This window comes from Tympanuchus pallidicinctus, unplaced genomic scaffold (genome assembly GCF_026119805.1).
Source record: "Tympanuchus pallidicinctus isolate F22 unplaced genomic scaffold, pur_lepc_1.0 scaffold28, whole genome shotgun sequence".
In the NCBI taxonomy this organism is placed as follows: domain Eukaryota; kingdom Metazoa; phylum Chordata; class Aves; order Galliformes; family Phasianidae; genus Tympanuchus; species Tympanuchus pallidicinctus.
In genome coordinates, this window is record NW_026294745.1 from 2,063,766 (window position 1) to 2,086,589 (window position 22,824).

The following is a 22,824-nucleotide window of genomic DNA, read 5'->3' on the forward strand; positions in this document are numbered from 1 at the left end:
CTGTGTAATGCCTTTCAGTGGTAAATCCCCTTCTATTCAAGGAATGGTATTTAGGGCCTCTTAAGTATTAATTCAGGGAATGGCTTGTTCCTTGAACACCAGGAAAGCTTAAGCCAGGCAGTAAGCGTAATCTGGAACTTGGAGCTCCCTTATAATGTATGGTGCTCTGCCACTTTGTTGCTTTACCTCACCTCCTCAAGTTTGCTATGTAATGACTTAAATGCTTAATAAAATACTAACATCCTTCTCAGCTCATATTAAGAGGAAAATCTGGAAATATTCTACAAATTGCACTTCAGGGTTGCTTTTTAAACGTAGTTCTGCTTGTTTTGTGAGCTATAGTAAGGTTGGTTTTTTCCCAGCTGTGAAACTTAAACTTTGTCTCTGGTAGATTCTGATTGAGGCTTAAAATAATCTCCTGTATTTTTGTTTGCTCTGTGTTATCTAAAGGCTAAGGGAGTATACGAAAAAGTTGGGGAAGCCACAGAAACAGCACTTACCTGTCTGGTTGAAAAGATGAATGTATTTGACACAGACCTGAAAGGACTTTCTCGAATTGAACGTGCAAATGCTTGCAACTCGGTCAGTACCCATATCTGGAATTCACCAGGGAGTGAGTTTTGTAATATGTATTGCCTAAATGTATTGCTATGCTGCTCTTTTTACAAGGTGATAAAACAACTTATGAAGAAGGAATTCACACTGGAATTCTCAAGAGACAGAAAATCGATGTCTGTCTATTGCACACCCAACAAACCGAGCCGCACGTCCATGAGCAAGATGTTTGTTAAGGTGGGTTTGTGCTGGGCAAGTGCAGCTGGAGGGTGGCTGCAAAGGTGACGTAACACTAAACGTTGTGACAGAAATCATTTCAGCTTGAAAATGGAAAAACTTCAGTAATTTGAGCAAATGTTGTGTTGGATTTATTAAACTAAGGCTTTCTTTCCTTGTTTTGCCTCTGCAAGGGTGCTCCTGAAGGTGTAATCGATAGATGTACACACGTCCGTGTTGGGAATGCTAAGATACCATTATCCTCAGGGATCAAGCAGAAAATAATGTCTGTTATTAGAGAGTGGGGAACTGGTAGAGACACACTGCGTTGTTTGGCTCTGGCAACCCATGACAATCCTCCTAGGAAAGAAGAAATGAATCTTGAGGACTCCTCAAACTTCATTAACTATGAGGTAAGTTTTAGTAAAGGACTGTTTATAACACTTCTCCCTCTCCTAAAGTGGAGAATGGTGACTCTTTGTTTTATTGTTTCTTGAGGAAGTTATGGCTGAGATTTTTGTCTTACGAGATGTTTTTGATGCCAGAAAATGGTTAGCCACATCTGTAGAGGAAATTGTCAGTTTGAGAGAAGACTGTATGTGGCTCTGAAGAAATTCAGAGGATAAAATTCAGAAATATTCCATGGTTTATGATAATTGCCTCCACCTCCTAATTTGTTCCCCTAGCTTATTTGAGGTTTAAATGAAAAAACACTTGGTTCTTGGTTGCTGGTTGTATGTGCTGCTGCCAAGCTACAAATGTAAGAAACCAGCTATGCTGCCACCTGCAAGTTGTGCTGTTTTGCATGTACACATACAGTTCTTAAGGTCGTAGCACTGTAATTGCAGAGGCTGAGTCTTGAAAAGTCTTCTAAGAACCATGTTGTGGTTTCAGCTTTAAAGTTTCTGAGTTTGACATTGCTCAACTGCAAAAGACCCCTTTGGGGATTTTGTGGGGGAACCGAACTGCCATTTTGTGCTCTGAGGATCAGGTTTACTTCCCCTCCTCCATACTGTCAGCTGCAAAAGCTCTGTTATTACCCTGGCTACTGTAATTTTCCAATGGAACCTGCAACTGGGACTTGGAGTGGGTGGGTGGCAGGGGAATGACAGCAGTTGCATGAGTTTTGTCTTGGGCACTGTGCTCTTGAACCGATAACAAGAAAGTTGACTGTTTGCAAGTGGAATCTGCATGATTGACAATTAGATCGTGCTCTAGATAACTAAAAGAGCATATTTGAAGCAAGATTTGGAACTACAGATTGTCATTGCAGTGTGTGGTTGTACTTCAGGAATTAACTGTGTCTTTTTTTAGACCCCTCATGCAGCATTGTGATTCCAAAAACATCAACTGCTACATTACCTTCTCTTATTAATCTGCTTGTCGATGTGACCTTTCAGTTCTTCTCCCACTGTTTGGATTCATTGTCAGTGCTAAAGTGCTGTGAAAATTTAGTAGGGTGAAGCAGAACCTCTCAGAAGTGACTTGGAAGGACTTTGACTGGTTACATCACGTGTAACACACTGGCTTTTACTGAATGTCAGGATGATATAGGCTTCAGTGTGTGAATGTTCAGTGTAAAATCACAGGGTATGGTGGACTGGGAGCAAACACTGAGGTCACTGTGCTGAGATGTTACTCCCATGCTGAACAGACATGATTATTTTGGTAATGTCAGATGAAAAGTCTACAGGATTTTGTGCTGAAACTCAGTGGTGTGTTGTTTCAGACCAATCTGACCTTTGTGGGCTGCGTGGGAATGCTGGATCCCCCAAGAATTGAAGTAGCTTCCTCTATAAAGCTGTGTAAGCAAGCTGGCATTAGAGTGATTATGATAACCGGTGACAATAAAGGCACAGCAGTGGCCATTTGCCGACGCATCGGCATCTTTGTGGAAGATGAAGATGTTTCTACCAAAGCTTTCACTGGCCGTGAATTCGACGAGCTCTCACTCGCTGCCCAGAGAGATGCTTGCCACCATGCGCGCTGCTTCGCCCGCGTGGAGCCTTCTCACAAATCGAAAATTGTTGAGTTCCTTCAATCTTTTGACGAGATTACAGCTATGGTGAGTCATGGCACTTTTCACGTGGTTTGAAAGGCAGTGATGTTCTTGAACCCAGATTTCACCATGGCAAACTCGTGCCTCCTTCTGATATTCTGCTTTTTCCTGATTTCTGTCTCAGAATGGTTCTGCCCTTAAGTGATGTTTAGAGATCCAGGATACATGATGTCAAATTCCTGTCCTGTGTGCAAGTAAATATTTTCTCTGAACTTCTTGTTCTAGACTGGTGATGGTGTCAATGATGCCCCTGCGTTGAAGAAAGCAGAAATTGGAATTGCTATGGGCTCTGGTACTGCAGTGGCTAAAACTGCTTCTGAAATGGTTTTAGCAGATGATAACTTTTCGACTATTGTAGCTGCTGTGGAAGAAGGACGTGCAATTTACAACAACATGAAGCAGTTCATCCGTTACTTGATTTCTTCCAATGTTGGAGAAGTTGTTTGGTAAGTTCAGCGTGTTTTTTTTGGACTGGAGTAGTGATGATGGATTTGTCTTTCCTTACTCATTCTGGTATTTCTCACCAAAACCAGAGAAACAGGCTGTCCAGGCGGTGGCTCACTGTGACTGTACAGTGGAGTCTGCATACTTCTGAGGTCCCTAATATTTTCTGGAGAATTGTAGTATATTGAAAAAACATAAGCATAGAGTTGCATATAATGTTCTAGCTCAGTAGGTGACCAAGTGCTGTACGGTTATTTCTGTGTTTGAAGTGCATCTTTGTGAAACTTAATTTTAAAAATTGGAAAGTAATACTTCTCAAAAGAAGATTTGTTGTTTCCTATAACTTTGCCACGTGTGTAACTTAAATGTTTCCGTAACTTCAACCTCAAGTTTCAGAGGAAGGTGTCTCATGTTGGGGAGGAGTGTTGCCTCAGTGCCACAGAATACATTTCTGGTAACAGAATGCAGATATTGGTCCCCTAACAGTTTCTTATATCAAAGCCTACCTTCTCCGAGAGCCAAACACAATACAATGTTTCACTTGCCCTGTTTTTCTTGTAAGCTTTGGAGCTGTCCTTTGTGTGGCTTTTGCTGCAGGCCCTCTTTGTGTTCTTGGAGCTGTGGAAGTTAAATGCCCAGTACTTTTCTGGAGATGCTGATGGAAATCCAGCTGAATCGAGCTTAGTCATTTGAGCTGTAATAACATGATCTCTGCAGAAGCTTGTTTTGTAGGCAGTGGCTTGTAAGCTTACATAACTGCTTGGTTTTCTTGTAGCATCTTCTTGACAGCTGCCCTGGGTTTTCCTGAAGCTCTGATTCCTGTCCAGCTGTTATGGGTGAACCTTGTGACAGATGGGCTCCCTGCTACTGCTCTGGGCTTCAATCCTCCTGATCTGGATATCATGAACAAACCACCCCGCAACCCCAAGGAGCCACTGATCAGTGGGTGGCTCTTCTTCCGTTACCTGGCGATTGGATGTAAGTGGTCAGAGCTGCTTGGTTTTTCTGAAGGAAACTAAAGCATGTAGACTTTCTTTTTTTTGTGATCCTCTTTGAAAACAGCACCTTATCTTTTATGCTCAAGTCTTGAAAGCTAGCGATAGATATTCCATGGAATTGGTTTTGTTTGCAAAGCAAACGTTCATTTTTTTGTGTATTTGCATGTGGTGCTGTGATAGAATGGTGGAAGTAGTGCTTTTTCTTTCTGTTGGTAACAGCAGAGGCACAAAAAGCCATAGTTGTGTGACGTAAGCCTGACATTTACTGCTTCATCAGAACCTTTTGATTTTTTGACAAGTGAGATCTTTTAATGGGATTCGTAGCACTGAAAAAAGCACTTTGTTGTCCTTAAGGTTACGTTGGTGCTGCCACAGTGGGTGCTGCTGCTTGGTGGTTTATTGCTGCTGATGGTGGTCCAAGAGTTACCTTTTACCAGCTGGTATGCACTCTGTTTCACTTCTTGGAGGGGGTGAGGTGGGAGGGAAAGGACACTTATAATTTCTACTTGAAAGGACTGTAGAGAAACGCAGTATTGTGTAAAGAGGTTTTGTGTAATGGCTTTTTTTTCAAACTTGATTCATGTTCAGGCTTTGTTGTTGCGTTAGTCTTAATATCGAGCTGAAGGTTGGTGTGCCTAAACTTGTGAAGCATCTCAAGGGCCAAGTGATGTCCTGTGAGTAGAGACTAACAGGAACATTTCTAATGCTGTTGAACAGCATTGGGGCTTTTTTTTTTGCTTTTAGTGTCATATGAGACACTGCTCCTGTACTTCAGCGCTTGCAGGATTCGTATTAGAAAGTTTTCTTAATACTGCTGACTTCCTGAGCCTGTTCTACATTCTGAAAGTTAAGCAGTAGAAATGAGTTCCCATTGTCCTGTTTCAGAGTCACTTTCTGCAGTGCAAAGAGGACAACCCAGACTTCTCTGGTGTCGACTGTGTGGTTTTTGAGTCTCCGTATCCAATGACAATGGCTCTTTCTGTACTTGTCACCATAGAGATGTGCAATGCCCTCAACAGGTTTGTATCTCCAAATCAAGAAGGAAAGCTTTTGCATAGCTTATCTGAAGTTGTACCTTCTGTGTAGCCCAGCTCTCTTAGTTTCTGGACTGCTCAACTGGTAAATATTGAGTCATGTTTTCTTTCCAATCCTGGTAGTGCAAACAAACTGACTCTCCCAGATAACACTTGAGACCTCTTATCTTAAGGTATATTGTTAAGCCTGCCAGTTCATTCTGGCATTTTAGTAAGCATGAGCAGCTGAAATATTTTCCATTATTTTTAATCTTAAGATTAATCAATCAGATTATCCCTCCTATGTTGGTATTAAGTGATACCAAGGAGAACTAAAATAAGAATATTGAAGATATGGAAAATAACTTTTCCTGCCCTAAGGGAGTGTGGGTTTAGCCAATTAATGTTAGATTATAAATGGAAACCACTAAATAGCACAGTGTCAAGGGTATATTTCTTCAAATAGCTTAGAGGTCAGTTAATTTTAAAAACAAACTAAATACAAGCGTACTGCAGTAGTCCTACATAATAAGACACTGATCTACATTGGATGTTCTGGATCTCAGGCTCTTCTGCAGCATAGCCTAGATGCAGACTGAATCTGGAAAGCAGATTTTAAGAATAAGCATTACAAAGGTGCAAAGATCTGACCCTCAGTATGTGCAGTCTTTAACTGAGCTTTGAGGGAACAACTGGATAGGCAGGAAGGCTGTCATGTGCTGTTGTACCCAGCATTTCCAGGATCAGAGTTGTAACCTACTTAAAATCTGGTGTCCTCCTTTCCGTGGTGACTCGGATAAGCTGGACTTGCCACGCTGCTTCCTTTACAGCTGTCACTGATGGACTGAATTTCCTTTGGTGCCTTGTATGTACACACGTGAACCGTGTTTCTTTTGCAGTCTGTCAGAAAATCAGTCCCTAATGAGGATGCCCCCGTGGGAGAATATCTGGCTGGTGGGAGCCATCTGCTTGTCCATGTCACTCCACTTCCTCATCCTCTATGTGGAACCGCTGCCGGTGAGTGCTTCTGTCTTGCGTCCATCCCTGAGCTCAGAGATGGAGGGAGATCCTTGTGTGGAGCTTAAGGCAAGGGCCGAGGTGAAGCAAAGCTGTAATGCTCGGCTGTTCTTTCAGATTATCTTCCAGATCACGCCTTTAAATGTGACGCAGTGGCTGATGGTACTGAAAATTTCACTACCTGTCATTCTGCTGGATGAAACACTTAAATATGTGGCCCGTAACTACCTGGAACCTGGTAAAGATAGTGTGCGGCCTGCCACCAAACCCTGTTCTTTGTCAGCATGCACCGAAGGAGTTTCCTGGCCCTTTGTGTTCATTACCCTGCCCTTGGTTATCTGGCTTTACAGCACAGACACTAACTTTAGTGATATGTTCTGGTCTTGACTGACATGGTGACAGTTTTACATTCAAAGAAAAAGTTTAACTTAATCAATTTTTTTTATTGTTTAGAGCAACTGTCTATTTCTGCTGAATTTTCACATGAACATATTTGCCGGTGATGGAGGTTTCATATTCTAGGTTTTGGTTGTTGTTTTTTTTTTTGCTTTTTCTTCAGTGGGGGCAATATATTCCTCTTTTATACACAGTTAAAGTGTCCATTGACATGTACAGAGAACTAACACTATTTTATGCAAATATTTTTTTGTAGATGAAAAGCATGTACAGCGTTCTGTTCAATAGTTCATTCACCATGTAAAAAAAACAAATTTCTTTTGAGCCAGCGGACGCTATCAAACTAAATTGGCAGCAGATTTTAGGGAATGAATGTGTGTCGTCTAAAACTAAAAAGAAAACAAAAGCATGTAACTGTTTGTCTTCTGCATGGTCATCCAGACTTAATTTGTCATACGGTCAGATTTTATTTTATTCATAAGCCAAACTTTCTGCACTGGGTAGAGATGCTGCTGCCTTGGTCAGCATTTCTTCTTGTCTCCCCTCTTCCTGCTCCCTTGCTCTGGGTTCTTGACTGTCCTTGTTTACACCGGTTTCTGTATGAGGTATGCCTGATTTGCTCGTGCAGAAAATGCCATTCCAGGTGCAGCCTGCTGGGGTTCTTCCATACTCAACACACACAGGTTTTTGTTTTTTTAAAAAGATTATTTATTTAAGTGTCTGTTGTATTTTTATTGTGAGAGACCTTGCTTTGCCAGCGTTGCCCGTGATGCAGGGATAGGGAGGTCGACTTCAATCTAAACCAAGCCTTTTTAACCGACACAACCTGTTTTATTTCCAAAAGAGGGTTTCAGTTGATTATTATTATTTTTTTTTTAATACCTTATGTGTCAGATTGTTTCTCCCCCACCATTTTTTAAGGTCAAGATTTGTAATAAGACCTGGAAAAATAACTTGCACTGCATAGCTAGAAATGGGATTGAGTCCACTTAGGGCACTAATGATACGTCGTGGACATGGAGTTGCTCTGCTGGCCTGTTGTTAGCCTGACTTGAAGTAACAAGCTCGTGTGTGTTTTTTGTAAAATCTGTAAATAGCACATGACCAAATTGAACATATTGTATAGAACTATTTTTATTTGATGTGGCACTAACCACCTTCATTATTACGGTAAATGTTAAAGCATGTTTTCAAATTCAGTCCTGTACCAACAACGTGTAAGTCATTAACAGTCCTAACTGTGGTGTTTTTCTCCAATGCCTTCCAACTTTCATCGACTAAAGTGAGTATTTCTCTTCCATTTCACCATGCCAGTGGTGACTTGCTGTAAAATAGCGTATACTGTATTCATGTTGAAGAATAAATAGTAATTTCCTTCATTCCCATGCTGTGTTTTGTCAAATTCTGCTGTGCTACATTATTATCACCACTTTAGACTCTTGCCTTATGGTGTGCAGCTCTGCTTATTGATTCTGAAGGTAAAGGGCTTGCTTTTGTTTTGGCATATTTTAGATCTTACGCTGCAGCACTGATAAGCCTTAGCACCTCCGTGATCTTAGCTTCTGCTCTTAAGTTGGAGATAAAACTGGATAAACCTCTTACTGAAGACAGTGACAGCTGTTTATAGGAGTTTTTTAGTGTCCAGATCCCTTGTGGTCGAATGCTGGCTTATCCTTAAGCTTTTTCCTTCTCTGAAATGTGGGAATCCCCTCAGAGCAGATTGGCCCATCATTGGCCCATCTCTTCTAATTGCTAATCCCAGTGCTGGATGTGCAGGTGCTCCTCTTTGCAAAAACAGCTTGTTTCCAGAGCCTGGAAGCACTTTGAACCACAGTCACACGATCAGACAAAAGAACAGGCTTGGCTTAACAGGATAGGCTTTGAAAATTGTACTGGGGTCGCTGTGCTTTTGTGGAGTAGCAGGTGCTGTGTTATCTTGTGTTGGCTTGACTTTAATAATCCAATTCAAACAGCTTTCTTATTCCTCACAGAGGAAAATGGTAGTTAAAAGCCATGTTCTGCTGGTGCCAGCTGGAATCCAGTGAGCACAGCTAATCCTTTAGGTTTCGGCCTTCAAATATACATGCTAACCCCTACATACACAGAACCTGTTTGAAATCCCACTGCATTGTAAACACTTGCTGTTTGTAGAAATACTGACTTCCTTTCACTGATGCTGAAGTGACTTGGGGACACGGACCTGATAAAATAGGTGTTCTGCAGGACTGCAGGCACTGATCTCCCTTGAATGCTCCCTTCAGTGTGGCAGGAACCTGGATGTTGTGCTTTACCATAAGGCCAGCACCAGTCAGGTGCTGTATCACTATTGAATGAGCAGTAAGGCTTGCCTATTTCCTGAAACAGGAAACCAACAGGTCACATGCATCTATTTTGGTCTGAAGGAATCCTAAATCACAGGTGTTGTCATCATTGTTTTAAAGAACACTGGCAGGTGCTCCCAGCACGGTGCCCACGCTCCTGAGAATTCTGCTACCTAATGCCTTTCTTCCTGTCTCTGAGAAGCTGAAGGGGAAAATGGCTGGAGAAATGAAATTTGGTCTTTCAACACCTTCTGCAGGATCTCTGTCTTACACACTCAGCTGTGTGTCGAAGACAAAGCTTACTGAGAGCTCCCATAGCAATTAACTCGGGGTATCTCACTTGTATTTAGAGCCTTCTGTTGCTTGGAGTTTACCTTTGAGAGCTGGGCAGCTGGTGGGTCAACGTGGCATTTGTCCCTCTGATGGCACCTGCAGCCTCAGGAGCCCAGTTCTGTTAGAATATTCCTAGCTTGTTCGGGCTGTCTTCATCTACCTGTTCTTTTTCTTGCCTTTCTCCTGCTCCTGTCTGGATTTCCGTGTGGAGCTGGAGCAGCAGGTTTCCCAGTGATCGGCACTTAATGCATTCAGTAGCAGTGTCACTCTGCTTTCAGTACTTGTGCTTTCCCAGTGTCACTGCCATAGATGGGTGCCAGGCTGACGTGGACTTAGCATAGATTTAGTAGCCAGCATCTCAAAACTGAAGTTTTTGCTCAGTCTCCTTGTCCTGTATTTCTGGCCTCCTCACGGTACTGGGGTCACCTGGGGACAGGAGTGGAACTCCTGGTGCAGTGTGAGCCCTGTGAGCGTGATAACAGAAGCACTTATGTAGGTAGAAGAACCACAAAGGTATCTGTTTTATCTCACTCTATTTTTAGGTGACTTCCTACCTTTTGTTTCCCTGTGCTCTCATCTCACTGAGCTGCTTCATCTCTCAGTCTTCTGGATTCTGTAGCATTCTTAGTGCATTCTTTTTGTGGGGGGGTGTGAGATTAGTATCCATTGTGACTGATGGTGCACGGAGCATCAAGGCTACAGGCCTGCGCTGGGGGAGCAGTGGGTTTTACTATGACAGCAGCTCCTCCTGAATTCAATGTTCTGTGGGCTGGTCCAAATCAGAGCAAAGATGATGGTCAGGCAGCTGCAGTCATGTGTCAGCAGTGTGGAGACAAAAGCTTTTATCTTCCCCGTGCCCCGGGCTCTCTTGGCTTTCACATGTGAGTGGTTCCAAGTCCCACTTCAGAGCTCCACAACTAGCTGTGCCTTTTTGTTGCCCAGGCACTGAAATTAGTTCATGGTTTTTGCCCAAAGCATTATTGCAAAAAAAAAAAAAACAAAAAAAACAAAAAAAAACCCACCAACTCAGTATGAAAGAAGCTGCAGAAAAATACACACCAGTCTGTCAGAGTGCTGCGAAGCTTGTGGTTGTAAAGGGGCCATTCTGGAAAAAGCTAATGGTAAGAAAATGAGTTTTTAATCTGATGATAAAATGCAGTACAGCAGTCCTCTGTCACAGTTCCAAGAACACAGCTGATGCACAGAATGTATCTGGTAGCTGCTTAAAGGCTGTTGAATTCGCTGAGATGAAGGGAGGTAAAACTGATACAAACCTGTCTGTCTCTTGCACCTGTCTTGTTTACCTCTTTGCACTTCTAACCATTAACTGTTTCCCTAATCTCTGCTATTTACATCCTTAATGACATTAATATCATGCATTCTCAAATCCTAGCAGGAGAACCTAAATTTTAGTGTTGAAGCAGAGTTTTGAAGAGCCAGCATTCAGTCCCAGGCAGTCAGATACACCCTCCTTCCTGACACAAGGCCAACCTGGTGCTGTGGTGCGGGGTGCAGTACGCCCGGAGCTGGGTTGTACTTCTACCCTTTGCCTACACATTAATCTGCTTAGTTAATGACTTCTTTAAAGCTTTCCTACTGCTTCACAGAACGAGCTGCCAAGCTTGAAAGAGGGACATTGTTAGGTCACTCCTGGGCTGAATTTGCAATATAATGTCTCAATTAGGGGGAGGAAAAAAAAACAACACCTTGAAGGTATTTTTAGACTGGGGGAGAAAAAAGCTCCGACTGGGTAATGGGAGAACTTGGAAGTAAGAAGTGAAGCGAGACGGAGGCAGGGAAGCACAGGAGCTCTCCAAGCGCCCCTGACTTCCCTTTGCGGCCTTTGGCAGGGGGTGCTGCCCTGTGCTGCTGATAAAGGCGGCTCTGCTGCGTTCAGGAGAGCTGAGTCGAGCTTTCAGAACCAAGTAACCTGAGAGTGTCCCTTCAATGACAGAGCAGTTGGTTATCAGACTTAACATTCTTTCTTCTGTCACTGTAGATCTTAGTCTTGCTTTTAGAACGGTACTTAGCATTCATCCTTTCATTAACTGATACCTTTTCTTTCTTTCCTTTTCAGCAATACTGGAGTAATCGCTTCCTAAACAATTTTGCAGAAATGTGAGGTTGTTTTGTTGCGTGCATGTGTTTTTAGCAACACATCTACCAAAACTGCTGCATGTATCATGTGTAAAGATTCTTTGCTTTCCCTCAAAACAAAGCTCATTGTGTTCTCTGTGGAAGAAATGTGTGGTACCAGTAGGACTTCAGATGTACAAACGTGCAATATAGCTTACAGAATTGGAAACTCTCTCCAGAGAAGTTTGGGTTCTGTGCTGCATGGAGAAGAGCTTGTTTATCCCTGAACGAGAAGCGCTGAGCTGTCAGCCGATTTTCCATATTCCTGTATGTAAAATGTCAGTTTATACAATGTATGATTTCGGAATAATGCATGCCTTGGGTTGTGGACAAACCTGTATTGTATCATCACACATCCTGCTCTATACAGCTGATGTACAATGCGATCCTATTTATACAATTCATGGACAAGACTACAGCTGAATGTTAAACTGTGAGCCTCCAGTTCATAACTTTGGGTTTTTTATCACGCGTGCAAATCGACCTGTTTTGCACTGTAATGTAACTTATTTAAATCTAAGGCAGTGAGACAGATGTTGGTGCAATACAAAATATCGTGATGCGTTCATCTAGACAGCAGCAAACGACTCAGCCAGTTGCCACAACTGCATGTATGACCTTTAGAAGCTGTAAATAAGATCAGTTGTCTACTTCCATGCTGACAGTAAGAAGCATCACACCCAGTTTCATTTGTATCAGGTAAATAAATTTATTCTACAATACATACCTGGCGTGTTATTTGATGCACTTTGTGTTCTGCAGGTACGTGCGTGCGTCCTTCAGCTGCTCTGACATTAATGCCGGATGGCACAAACTCACACCAACAGCATTGCACTCTTTCCTTCTAGAACTATGCAGATGCCAGCTGCTCTTCCAGCACTATGACCTCCTCGCTGGTGTGATTTCCTCTGCCCAGGGGCTTGTGTGTGTGTTTAAGGGACACTGTCAAGTAGTTTGATCACTCTTTTTTTTTTTTTAAATGCTCCATTGTTTGTAAATCCCTCTGATAAACTGAAAATAAACATTTCTTTCCCAATTACACGTTCATTTTTTGTCCTTTTCTGTTTTCTAAATGCTTTCAGAGCTTCGTAGCTGCTTGGCTTTTTCTTCTTCCCAGACAAAGGAAGATGAACCACCTGTGTGCTTGCTCCATCCTGCACTGGCCAGCCTGCACTCAGCTGCACCGGGGCTCTTTCTGTTCCCAAACCCTGCTCACACCCGCAGGCTCCCAGACCTCCTTAAGCATTAAGCAAGACTAAAGCACTCAAGGGATAAAAACTACATCTGCCAAGTGTCCTCTGATGCTCTGCTCTAAATCTCATAAACTAAGTTTTGTTTGGAGTAAGAGGAGGGGAGTGAGGGTACAGGCAGAGCCTCTCTAAATAAGCAACTTCAAAAGCGAGTAATGTGTTTTAAATTAAATGTAATGCCTCTTAAACTCTGGGCTGTGGTAGCAGCACAGCGTTACCCAAATTAGGTGACGGCTGAGACCCTTCAAAAACAACAGCGTGAGGTTTAAAAATACTAAAGCTGAATTCCACTGCTCAGCTCCACTATATGATGCTGGGTGCTGCGCTGATGCATGGCGCTGAACTGCTTTCCTGGGCTGCTTCCTACTATGGTAGTGTTGCTCTAAGCGAGCTGAGCTCTGCTCCTAAGCTCTGGGCCAAAGCTGTCAGAGCCGAGAGCAGCGCTCAGTGCTTATCTGCAGCCACAGCTCTTCCCTCTGCCTTATTTATGGGCTGGCTTCAGCACGCACCGCAGCGCTGTCACCAAACAACCCAGCAAGCTGTTCTGCTCCTCACAGCACCGGAAGGCAGCGGCACGTGCCTGTTAGCTGTGCGCAGACACCTGAGTTCAACAGCTGAAATTATCTGCTCACACCACGGTGCAAGAAAGCACCTCATCTCAACACCTCTAGCTTGGCTTTAAGGAAAGCATGAGAAAAATGAGGCTCATTCCATCAGCTAAAGGCAGCTGAAGTCTAGTTTTGCAAAGACCAAACTCTTTAAACATTTTTAATCTGCAGGCTTAGCCAGTCCAAGTGGACTACAAGCAAAGAAAACTCGGAGCAGCTCAGTGCACTGCTAAGTGCTCACACATGAGAGTATGGGGGAAGAGATGCTGAGATGAACAGCTTCACCTTCCCCCTCCTCACCTCCCTGTGACACCCTGGCCCTACAGCAGTGCAGGGCTGGGCCCGCGCCCCCAGCTCCCCCAGCTCTCAGGCATCACAGACACATTGCATCAAACACAGCACACGGGGCAGAAATGGCCCCATTTTTACCCTGAGGTGAATTGAATTGTGTGAGATTAAAACCCACGCCCACCTCCGCAGCCGTGGGAGAGAACTGAGTAAAGCATTTGGTAGAGGAGAGAGCAGATTTGCTTCACAACTTCGGTGAGGAAAAAGCCTCAGGAAAACCCCCAGGCCAAGCCTGCAGAAGCAGCAGAAGAAAGCAGGCAGCCCCTCTCCTGCTCCTGCAGACCTTTTACTGGAACAATTCACCTGCAACAGTTTAAGAGCTCTACAGTAAACGCTGTTGGAGCACCATATATCCCTGACCAGACACAGCTGCCCTTTAGGCAATCCCCACCACAGGCCAACCCCTTTCCTCAGTAACCTAACCTGTGCCTGCTGCAGCTTATTTAGCCCCCCAGCAAAGCTGCACAATAAATAGGGAGCAAACCTAATGGCTATCCACGCACACCTCACTAGCAGTAAGCTGCAGCTGAGACCAGAGGTTCTGCAAAGCCCACACTGTAGGACACTGCACAAAACACAGAGAGAAGTGGGGCAGCATGAAGAGCAGCAAGCAGAGGCTGACGTGAAAGATGTAGGTTAGCTCTACTCCTGCTGAAGGAGCTCCGCAAGTTCACCTCAGGGGTGAGGGGCTGTGCTCCTCAGCAGCCTGTGGCAGAGCATAATGCCCTGAACGGCCCGACCAGCAGCAGCAGAACCAAGAGACTCCTGCTTAAAGATGCCACTTCAAACACAGCCCACTTTGCTGAGCACCAGCAGTCACCAGGCTGGGAAGGGCACGGAAGCCTTCTCGCACCTCATAGCAGGCACTGGCTATTTGATGGGTAAGGCCAAGTCCCTGCTCTTGTTCAACAGAGACTGTGGGACCTGTATTCACGTGGGTGAGTCACCCCATCAGCCTCCTGGAGCAGCTTAAGAGAAACGTGCTGTGTCACAAGAGCATCTAGAAACTTCCATTTCTATTTCTATAATCAGGTCTTGTGGAGGCAGTGCAATTTGCACTTGCACATCATCCCACCAGCGGATTGTGCTGACTCACCAGCTTCAGGAGAAGGAAAATTCCCCAGCTTTGTTCCTGAACAACGGTCAGCCTCCAGGAACTACCTGGTGTGTCAAGCTCTGCAAGACAGAGAGGCAACCATAATCACTGCAATAACGCCCCGAAACAACAACAAAAGCCACAAACTGATAAGCCTGGACTGCTATAAACCCATGCTATTTTTGCAGGTGGCAGTGTCAATTTTTCCTACAGAGGCAGGCAAAGAACACTGCTTTACCACTGGGGTAAGATAACATCGGAGGCTAACAATCAAGTTGCAACCAGCTCATGCATTCGTAACCAAGTCACACAGCTCCAGCACGCTGCGATTGCACAACACCAAGCGTGTCGGCCTTGCATTTATTCCTGCCCTCCCCTGTATTCAGCGAGGCATGACACCCCAGACAGATTTCATAACATAAAAGTTTCTCCTATCACTGCCTTCGTCCAGACACAGCCGTTGAGGTATGAGAATAACCTTCACTGGGTGAAACACGGGCACACAGGGAGCTCATCCAGGTGTGTCCTGCTGCTGGCGGATCAAACCCACTGCCCACAGCCTGGCTGATGCACGGCTGCCATGCCAAAACCAGACCCTGTTATGATGGAACTCCTCCCAAGAATTCTGTGCTGATTTTCCTCATCCCACCATACTGCAGTGGACTCTCTTTCACAGAGGATGCTGTCTGTCTCAGGAGACAAGTTACACCAAATCCTGTACCATCACAGCGCCTGAGCCTCTGTCAGCCTCTTCTCAGACATCCCACCATGCAGGCTTTGGACCTTCGGTGAGCTGATGACACAACAGCCACACACCCACAGAACAACGGGCAGGTGCTGCAGCCTCAGCCCCAGTCAGACATTACTGACTCATTACAGACTGCTTGCCAAAACCCGTGCTGTTCTTGAACACATCTCCCAAACCTTTCACAGATCAAAAAGAAAACCAGAAGGAAATTGCCATGGCATTGACTCCATCCATCAGACAGTGCACAGCCTGTAGCTGGCCTCTCAGAAAACAAGGCCGAGCTTCCAAAGCACCTTGAACCTGCTTTAACAAGTTTTCCGCCTTCCGCAATTACAGAACCACACTGCAGACATTCCTACCAATTTTGCAGCATTGAGTCAATCAGATTCCGCAATAAAAGAGCAAAAAGTTGTATGTGCCAAAACTGGCCTGGAGGATGCACGTGCATGCTGCACAGCACGAGAGCTGTAGTAGCACATGTAGCAGAGAAAGGCCAGAGCTGCAGCTGGCTGGCTACAGCAGTGGGGAACAAGATGTTCCCTTTGTCTGGATGGAAGGAAAGAGCTGAATAATTGTGCTGAAATAAAATTCAAGCACCTCAAATCCTGGAAAAGTCCTTTTTCAAGCTGATGCTGACCCTGGAGCACAGATTCCCTTCTCTTTTCTTCCTGGAATTGCTCTCACATGTGATGCTGCCTTTCTGCATATACTCAGCTCCGCGCTGGTAAGACCAGCTCAACATGCAGCTCTTCCCTGCACCTACTCAGGTTCCACACTCACATTAGTTCCCACCTTTAACCAGGAGGGCCTTTATCTGACAGTTGTTCTCTGAAACATGAACACCATCCAATCTTCCACAAAACAGAGCTGCTCTCCCATCGTTTTAAAGCATAATAGGATTAAGAGCTCCTCTCCTCCCCTGGACAACTGGCATTTGTCTTTAAAGCCCTCACAAGACACTCCATCTCAATGAAAGCCCCACTGCCAACATCCCACAGGCCACTCATTTCCCCAGGCTGACATCCCAGTGAACGGGCAGTACTCACGGCGTGGGCACTAAGATGGGCACTAAGGGCTGGACATGGGACTCACACTCATCCCTCCCCTCAGGGCAGGGGAGACCAACAGCAGTGAGCAGAGTCCAGGCAACATTTCCCTTCCTGCAGATAAAACATGCTCTTTTTATCGTGTGAAGCATCAGAATTCACGGCATGGATGGCCGATGATGGCACCAAGGCAGATGAAAGCAGTCTGTTTCCTGCTCACTCTTTTCAGGCCACGGAGGCAGCAAGAACAAAAGCTGAAAACAAAGTGCAGCAGAGGAAGAGTTAAACTTCCTTTGCAAAAACTCAGATATTTCCAAGGCTGGAGTGTCACTGGGTGGAAGGTCCTTGAAACTACTTACAGCCCAACATTGCAGTAAAGGCAGTGAACACTTGACAGAATCCTTCAGCCTCACTGAACTGGCTGGATTTCAGCACAGCATCCCCTGCAGAACAGACACAGGTTAGCAGGACTCCCCTTCCTTCCTACACACTAAAAGCTGTTCTGAGGAGCTGAGGAAAGATTACAGACTGTCTCCCCAACGTATCTCCTTTTGTAACAATCAGTAACAACACCAGAATCCAGCAGGCACCAGGTCAGCTAGAATTCAGCCAATATAAAGATTTCAGAATAATGCCAGCTCTCCACCAGACAGGCAGACAGTTCAGCAGAGGAGACAACTGAAGTAGAGGCAGGAACGTGTGTGTTCTGTGCAGGTTTGTTAGTGGCCTGCATTCTAGGTCACACAGGTCCACCAGACTGACGGGGCAGGGCAGTCCACACAACGCTGCCTCCTTCTCACCTTGACGATGGACTTAAGCAGGAAACACAAACATTGAGGCTATCTTCCAGTTCTGTCTGACTGCTAGGACCCCAAAGCTGAAAAAGCTCCTTGGTTGCAGACTGCAGCTATTTGCTGCCTTCCCGGGCTTCAAAACATTTATTTCAGGAACCATATGCACTGCAGCTTACACAGACCAGTATAAAGCAGATTCATATCTGCAGACTGCTGCTCTACTGATGTCATCATGCTTCAGTTTCCTGGAAAACTGCTTAGTATTCCAACAAGACGAAGCCAACTTACCAGCTTCAACACATCAAACTACTGCACGACAAGGAAGAACACAAAATATTATACAATAAATATTAGTCTAAAAGCAGAACAACAACAATCTGTTAAACAGCTCAGGGAAAGGGCTGGCATCTTAACGACCTTGGGGACAACGTGCCACCCCTCCAGCCAACAGAGGAGCAGGGCCTTTTGTGCCGCCAGCTCAACCCAAGCTCTCGGATCAACTGCCAGTGTAAGCATCACCCCTCTGCCAACTGCTGAACTCTCCCAGCCCGGGGAGCCCAAATGGGAGACGTTCCAAGTCGCCAAACCCCCGTGAGCTAAGCAAGGCACGCTGCTGCTGCCCGCCTGTCAGGCGACTTTGATGTAACTGGACTTTCTGTTCTCTATAAATATTTCAGAAACTTAAATCAAGTCCCAGTCTCAGGATGTGGGCTTTTTTCCCTCCTTTTTCCTCTGCACAAGCACTCTGAGGCTCACTGTGCTCTGAAACACACAGCTGACAGCTGAAAAAAACAGACAGCTGAAGTGTCCAAAGGCAGATTTCAGAATGCAAGGACGCCGTTTCCTGCCATGCCGCACACTGGTCCAGCATCGTGCAGGCAGGACGCAGAGCAGGACTGCCAGTTCAGCAGATGTCATCTGTGCTCCCTTAAGAAATGGTGCTGTCTGTGAAGGGACAGAGGTAAAAACCTGTACGTCAGGAACTAAACTGCTATTAGATCTCCAAACCGTTTGCACACATCAATACTTCAGCAGGATGGCAAAAAGAAAGAGGGAAAAGGAAACTGATCTCCAAACTTCTGAAGTCCTTTGCCTCTCCTGGGAGATGCGACCCTAGGATCCTAGCTGTAAGGAAATCTTTAGGGTTATGTCTGCTATTGCAATTCCATGTTATGCAAGAATATTCTACTAGGTATCTCTTACACAGGAACTGAATCCTGAACTTCCTTCAGCAATATTCACGCTCCTCTCTCATTCAACTTTATCTTTCTAACTGCAAAACTTTTTCCCTTTGTCTTTTCTTTGTTTCTAATGCTACTCTTTATTCTTAAAGCCCTTCTGTGTTTGCTTCGTGGCCCTGCAAAAGGCATGTTGAGCATGTCAGGGAGGAGGCTGGGAGCTGTGATGCTGTGGAACTGCTGTGTTGGAGCTGCAGCTTAAGGCTGCGGTGAAACACCTCAATGAAGAGCAAACTGTTCATGTGGGAAATTGCAGTGTAATGATTTCCTGTGTCTGTGTATCAAGTGAAGCTGTTTGGCCAGTCCACGTTCAGCACCGTTGAGGCAAAATAGAAAGAACAGTCTGTTTTCACTTACTGTCTAGAGCCGTGCGCGTGCTTTGCTAACCTTAATGCTAATGGCTGCTTAATGCTCCGCGTGGAATGTGCAGAGGAAGCTTTCACTGTGGTGGGTCACTGACAGATGTTTACATGGCAAAAGCCTCCGTTTAAAACTGCTTCCCTGCTTTGAACCATCTCCCAGGAGAGGCAAAGGGCTTCAGAAGTTTGGAGATCAGTTTCCTTTTTCTTCTTTCTCTTTGTCATCCTGTCAAAATATTGATGCGTGCAAACAGTTTGGGGATCTGAAAGTAGCAGTGTAGCTCCTGACATGCAGATTTTAAAGCAGGGTTTGCTGAATAAAAAATACTTCTTGCCTCTGTTCTGGAGGGATCCATTTCTGCATCACTGAGCACCTGGAAATGATAGAAGGATGACTACAGAAAACAGAACCCATGAGGAAAACAATCACTCAACAGAAAACAAAAGCCCTAGTTAATCCAAAATAATCTCCATCATCAGCACTAATTGAAGAAGAAAAAGCACTTGAAATAGGAACGCTATCTGTTGGCTGGTGGTCCTCAGCTCCTTCTATTATCTCTACTTCGCAATTCCAGATTCTCAAGATCTAGACATCAGAATTATAAACACTGCTGGTATTCCAAGTGCTATCAGCACATCACAGAAAGTGTGGCCAAGCCACATGCTCCAGTACTCACATGTTTGGTAGCCGCATCATCAGCGCACGATGCTTTTAGATTCTGGTAAATTAAGACTTTTAGCCCATGCACATCTATATAAAGGCCTTAGGTCTGAACAAACTTTGTCCCCTGACGTCACTTCTGTGTCTTTCTGTCCATAAAGCAGGACAGAATTCAAAACCTGCTAATGACATCTGTGATTTCAAAGTCAAAGCCAGCTGTCAGGATTTCAAGCACAGTCTCTTTATCCTTACGCAGCTCCAGAGAACAGCAGTGCTGCAGAATACAACTGGATGTCAACTGCTTTTTGGTGTCACCTAACTATTGCTTTACTTCTGGGAGCTTACATCATAGATCTAACAGATGGAACGTCTGGTTTTGGCTTTATTATCTTCTCTTCTAGGGTGCACTATGACTGATGGACAGAATGAGGCCAACTGCTTATTAGGGACTACTTGTTCTGGTCCCTAAACTAGAAAACCAGTAAATGAATTTGAGAGCACAAAATCTATGCAAATCTAGAGATTTTACTCTAAAATTAAAGCAATTAACGAAGGCTCATTGACAGACAAGAATCCCTTTGGATTACTGAAGCTGGTGTAAAGTATGTTTATCTATACAATATCAAATGCATTCAGCACATGTAACCTTGAAGCTCCTCAGTCCCATGCAGTACCATTAACAGCAAATATTATAACAAGCCATGTAACCATAATGCAAACATTTCCTCAGTACTTGTAGCAGAAATGCTGACTCACAGCCTGAAGCAGGGATGGAGCACCTGGTGGGAAGGCAGGGCCAACCCAGGGGAGCTCAGGTGCAGGCAATGGATGTGAGTGATTGGAAGGGGTGGAGCCAGGATCAGCCCTTCCCAGCCCTCATTTAAGGCAGGGGAGGTGAGGGGATCTCTCTGGAGATCTGCCTGCTGGAGGCCCTCTAAAGGTAAGCAGTTTTGCTTTGTTTCTGTGTCTGTGGCTGCTGCATTTGGGCTTGTTTTCCTTTGCTGCAGCCTAGGGTTGTGCTACCTACCTATGATTGCTGTACTTTCCATTACATTACAATACTGATCTACGTGTTATTTGGCTGAAGCTTTTGGTAAGAAGCAAAGTTCTGAGAAAAACAAAGCAGCAAGGATATAACTCTATTTTTACAGCTCTCTTAAGGTGTTCTTAGGTGTACCTGAATTTAGTTGCTGAAGTTACACGTAAGCACACTGATGTTCTGTGGTTTTGTTTAGCAGCACACTTAGCTTCACTTCATCAGATAATCAACAGAGACACTCCAGGATGATTCAGTAAAACTGTGGTTCTCAAATTTCCTGTTCTATGCAAACATCATTTCAGAGAAATGCTTAAGACCGGTGGTTCTTACCTGTAGCTTGTGGTGGATTTAAAGGAATATCAGAATGAAAAGGCTGAGCAGCTCAAACTGTGCACCATGTACCTCATTTGCTTCTCTTGTCAAATATTAGTTGCTTTAACAACATTAAGAAGCCCATTCTTTCCTTGAGTAGGAGGGTTGGAGTAACATCTAGAAAGCTGCTGACCCTATCTACCTTTCAGACATAGAATACGATCTGATGAAAGCTTGAGCCTGAGGGGAAAAAAGAGTTTCAATTTGCTTGTAAATCTGTATTTTTTTTGGTTACAAAAAAAAAAAAAAAAAGCAATGAGCTGAAAGCTGTTCACTGCATCACACAGCAAGGCCTTCAACAGTTTGATTCCTCATTTAAAAAAATGGTTCTGCTCCATCATACACCAGAATGCAATTAGCAGAATGTTCACTGTAACTGAAATGAAGCTGTTCAGTGTATTTATTTAATTACAGAGCAGTCACAGCTCATGCCAATTCAACCACCAAGATAGCAGCACATGCTTTTCTGTTCCTCCCACAGAATCTTCAATTAAGCATAACTCCATGTAATACTTTGGAAAGTCCAAAGCCCCCAGGATTCCAGAGAGAACAGATACTCAGCTCTTCTGCTCGTTTTTAAATGGATAAAATATTAAGATTCCTTTGTAAGGATGTGGCATAGCAAAATACTTCAAAAATAGTCTGTAAAAGAAGTAATCTATAGAACACGACAGAAGAGCTGTTACCCTTATTGGCATTGTACTCCTACAGTGAGGGGATGCTTGTTCTGTGTCAGGTATTTGTGCAAAATAAGTATTCCTCTGTTAGCTGCTACTCTGAACTGCTTTTTAGCCCTGTGTTAAGGTCTGTCTGCTCCAGCATAACTGTGGGAACAGAATAAATACGAAAGAAATTGAACTGGCAATATAAAAAGATAATTCAGGAAACAGAATGGTAAGAAACGTAACAGCACGAGGTAATTCCTCCTCCTACACATCAAGCCCACAGAACTGAAACAATTTCTAGATTACACAAAGATCGCCCTCAAAGAGATGATGCTGAAGTGATAACATGAATTCAAATATTATCTGACAAAAAAGTATATAAACATGACAAAAACAAGATGGTACGTATTTGTACGATTTAACATTTCTACAGCAAAGTGGAACAGGATGAATTTTTACACATCCTGTATGCAGAACGTGAAGAGCTTTGAGTCACTGCTGTAAAACCCTTACATAACACAGCAAAGTAAAAGTAAACTGCATTTAAAAGAAATGTTTATGTACAGGCAGATTACAAGGTTTAGTAAGGACTGGTTTGATTCTGTACACACAGAAATCAATCAGCTACAAGAGTGTCCTCTAGCTCAAAGCTGCCTGGGGTACCAAACTTCTTTATACCACGTGCAATGCCTTGCAAAGAGACAGTAATTAAACCAACACAGCAAGAGAAAAGTGTTGCTTTCAGCCACAGCCGAGTGACTCCTCAGAACTTCAGCAGGAGCGTGAGCCCAAATCGCAGCGTACAAACAAGGGAAGCAGGCCTTTTTCACAAGGGCATGCTGAAATACCATTTACAAACTGATAAAGCACACTTAGCCCTGAAGGCAGCTTAGACAGCTTTATCAAAAACAACAGGCTTCTAGGAACTTCAGATTCTAATGCTTCTGGATTTAGTATATTGAGGTTTTTGCAAATGAAAGATGCAAATGACTTCCATTGCAGTTAATTCCTTATGCCTAATAAATAAGAAGCATCAAGAATCTTCACGGCATTGAGATGTGTAGACTGAAACCATTTAATAGTTCTATTAAATTTAAAAAAAAAAAAAAAAA

At 44.1% G+C, this 22,824-nt stretch overlaps 1 protein-coding gene across 2 annotated transcripts in view; it reads left to right on the plus strand.

Annotated features, from left to right (window-relative positions):
- Positions 1 to 12,527, plus strand: part of ATP2A2 (ATPase sarcoplasmic/endoplasmic reticulum Ca2+ transporting 2) — a 40,733-nt gene extending 28,206 nt beyond the window's left edge. Inside the window, exons 11-21 of one of the 2 annotated variants that reach the window (XR_008208676.1) lie at positions 451 to 582; positions 670 to 792; positions 966 to 1,184; positions 2,501 to 2,836; positions 3,056 to 3,276; positions 4,050 to 4,252; positions 4,627 to 4,712; positions 5,158 to 5,291; positions 6,185 to 6,302; positions 6,420 to 7,980; positions 11,430 to 12,527. Coding sequence is in view for 1 of the 2 variants with exons in the window: in XM_052691292.1 (XP_052547252.1) it covers positions 451 to 582; positions 670 to 792; positions 966 to 1,184; positions 2,501 to 2,836; positions 3,056 to 3,276; positions 4,050 to 4,252; positions 4,627 to 4,712; positions 5,158 to 5,291; positions 6,185 to 6,302; positions 6,420 to 6,540; positions 11,430 to 11,443 (1,707 nt within the window). In the remaining variant the exon portion in view is untranslated. The remainder of the gene's footprint in view (positions 1 to 450; positions 583 to 669; positions 793 to 965; positions 1,185 to 2,500; positions 2,837 to 3,055; positions 3,277 to 4,049; positions 4,253 to 4,626; positions 4,713 to 5,157; positions 5,292 to 6,184; positions 6,303 to 6,419; positions 7,981 to 11,429) is intronic. The other variant, XM_052691292.1, reaches the window with a different exon arrangement.
- Positions 12,528 to 22,824: the final 10,297 nt, after the last annotated feature.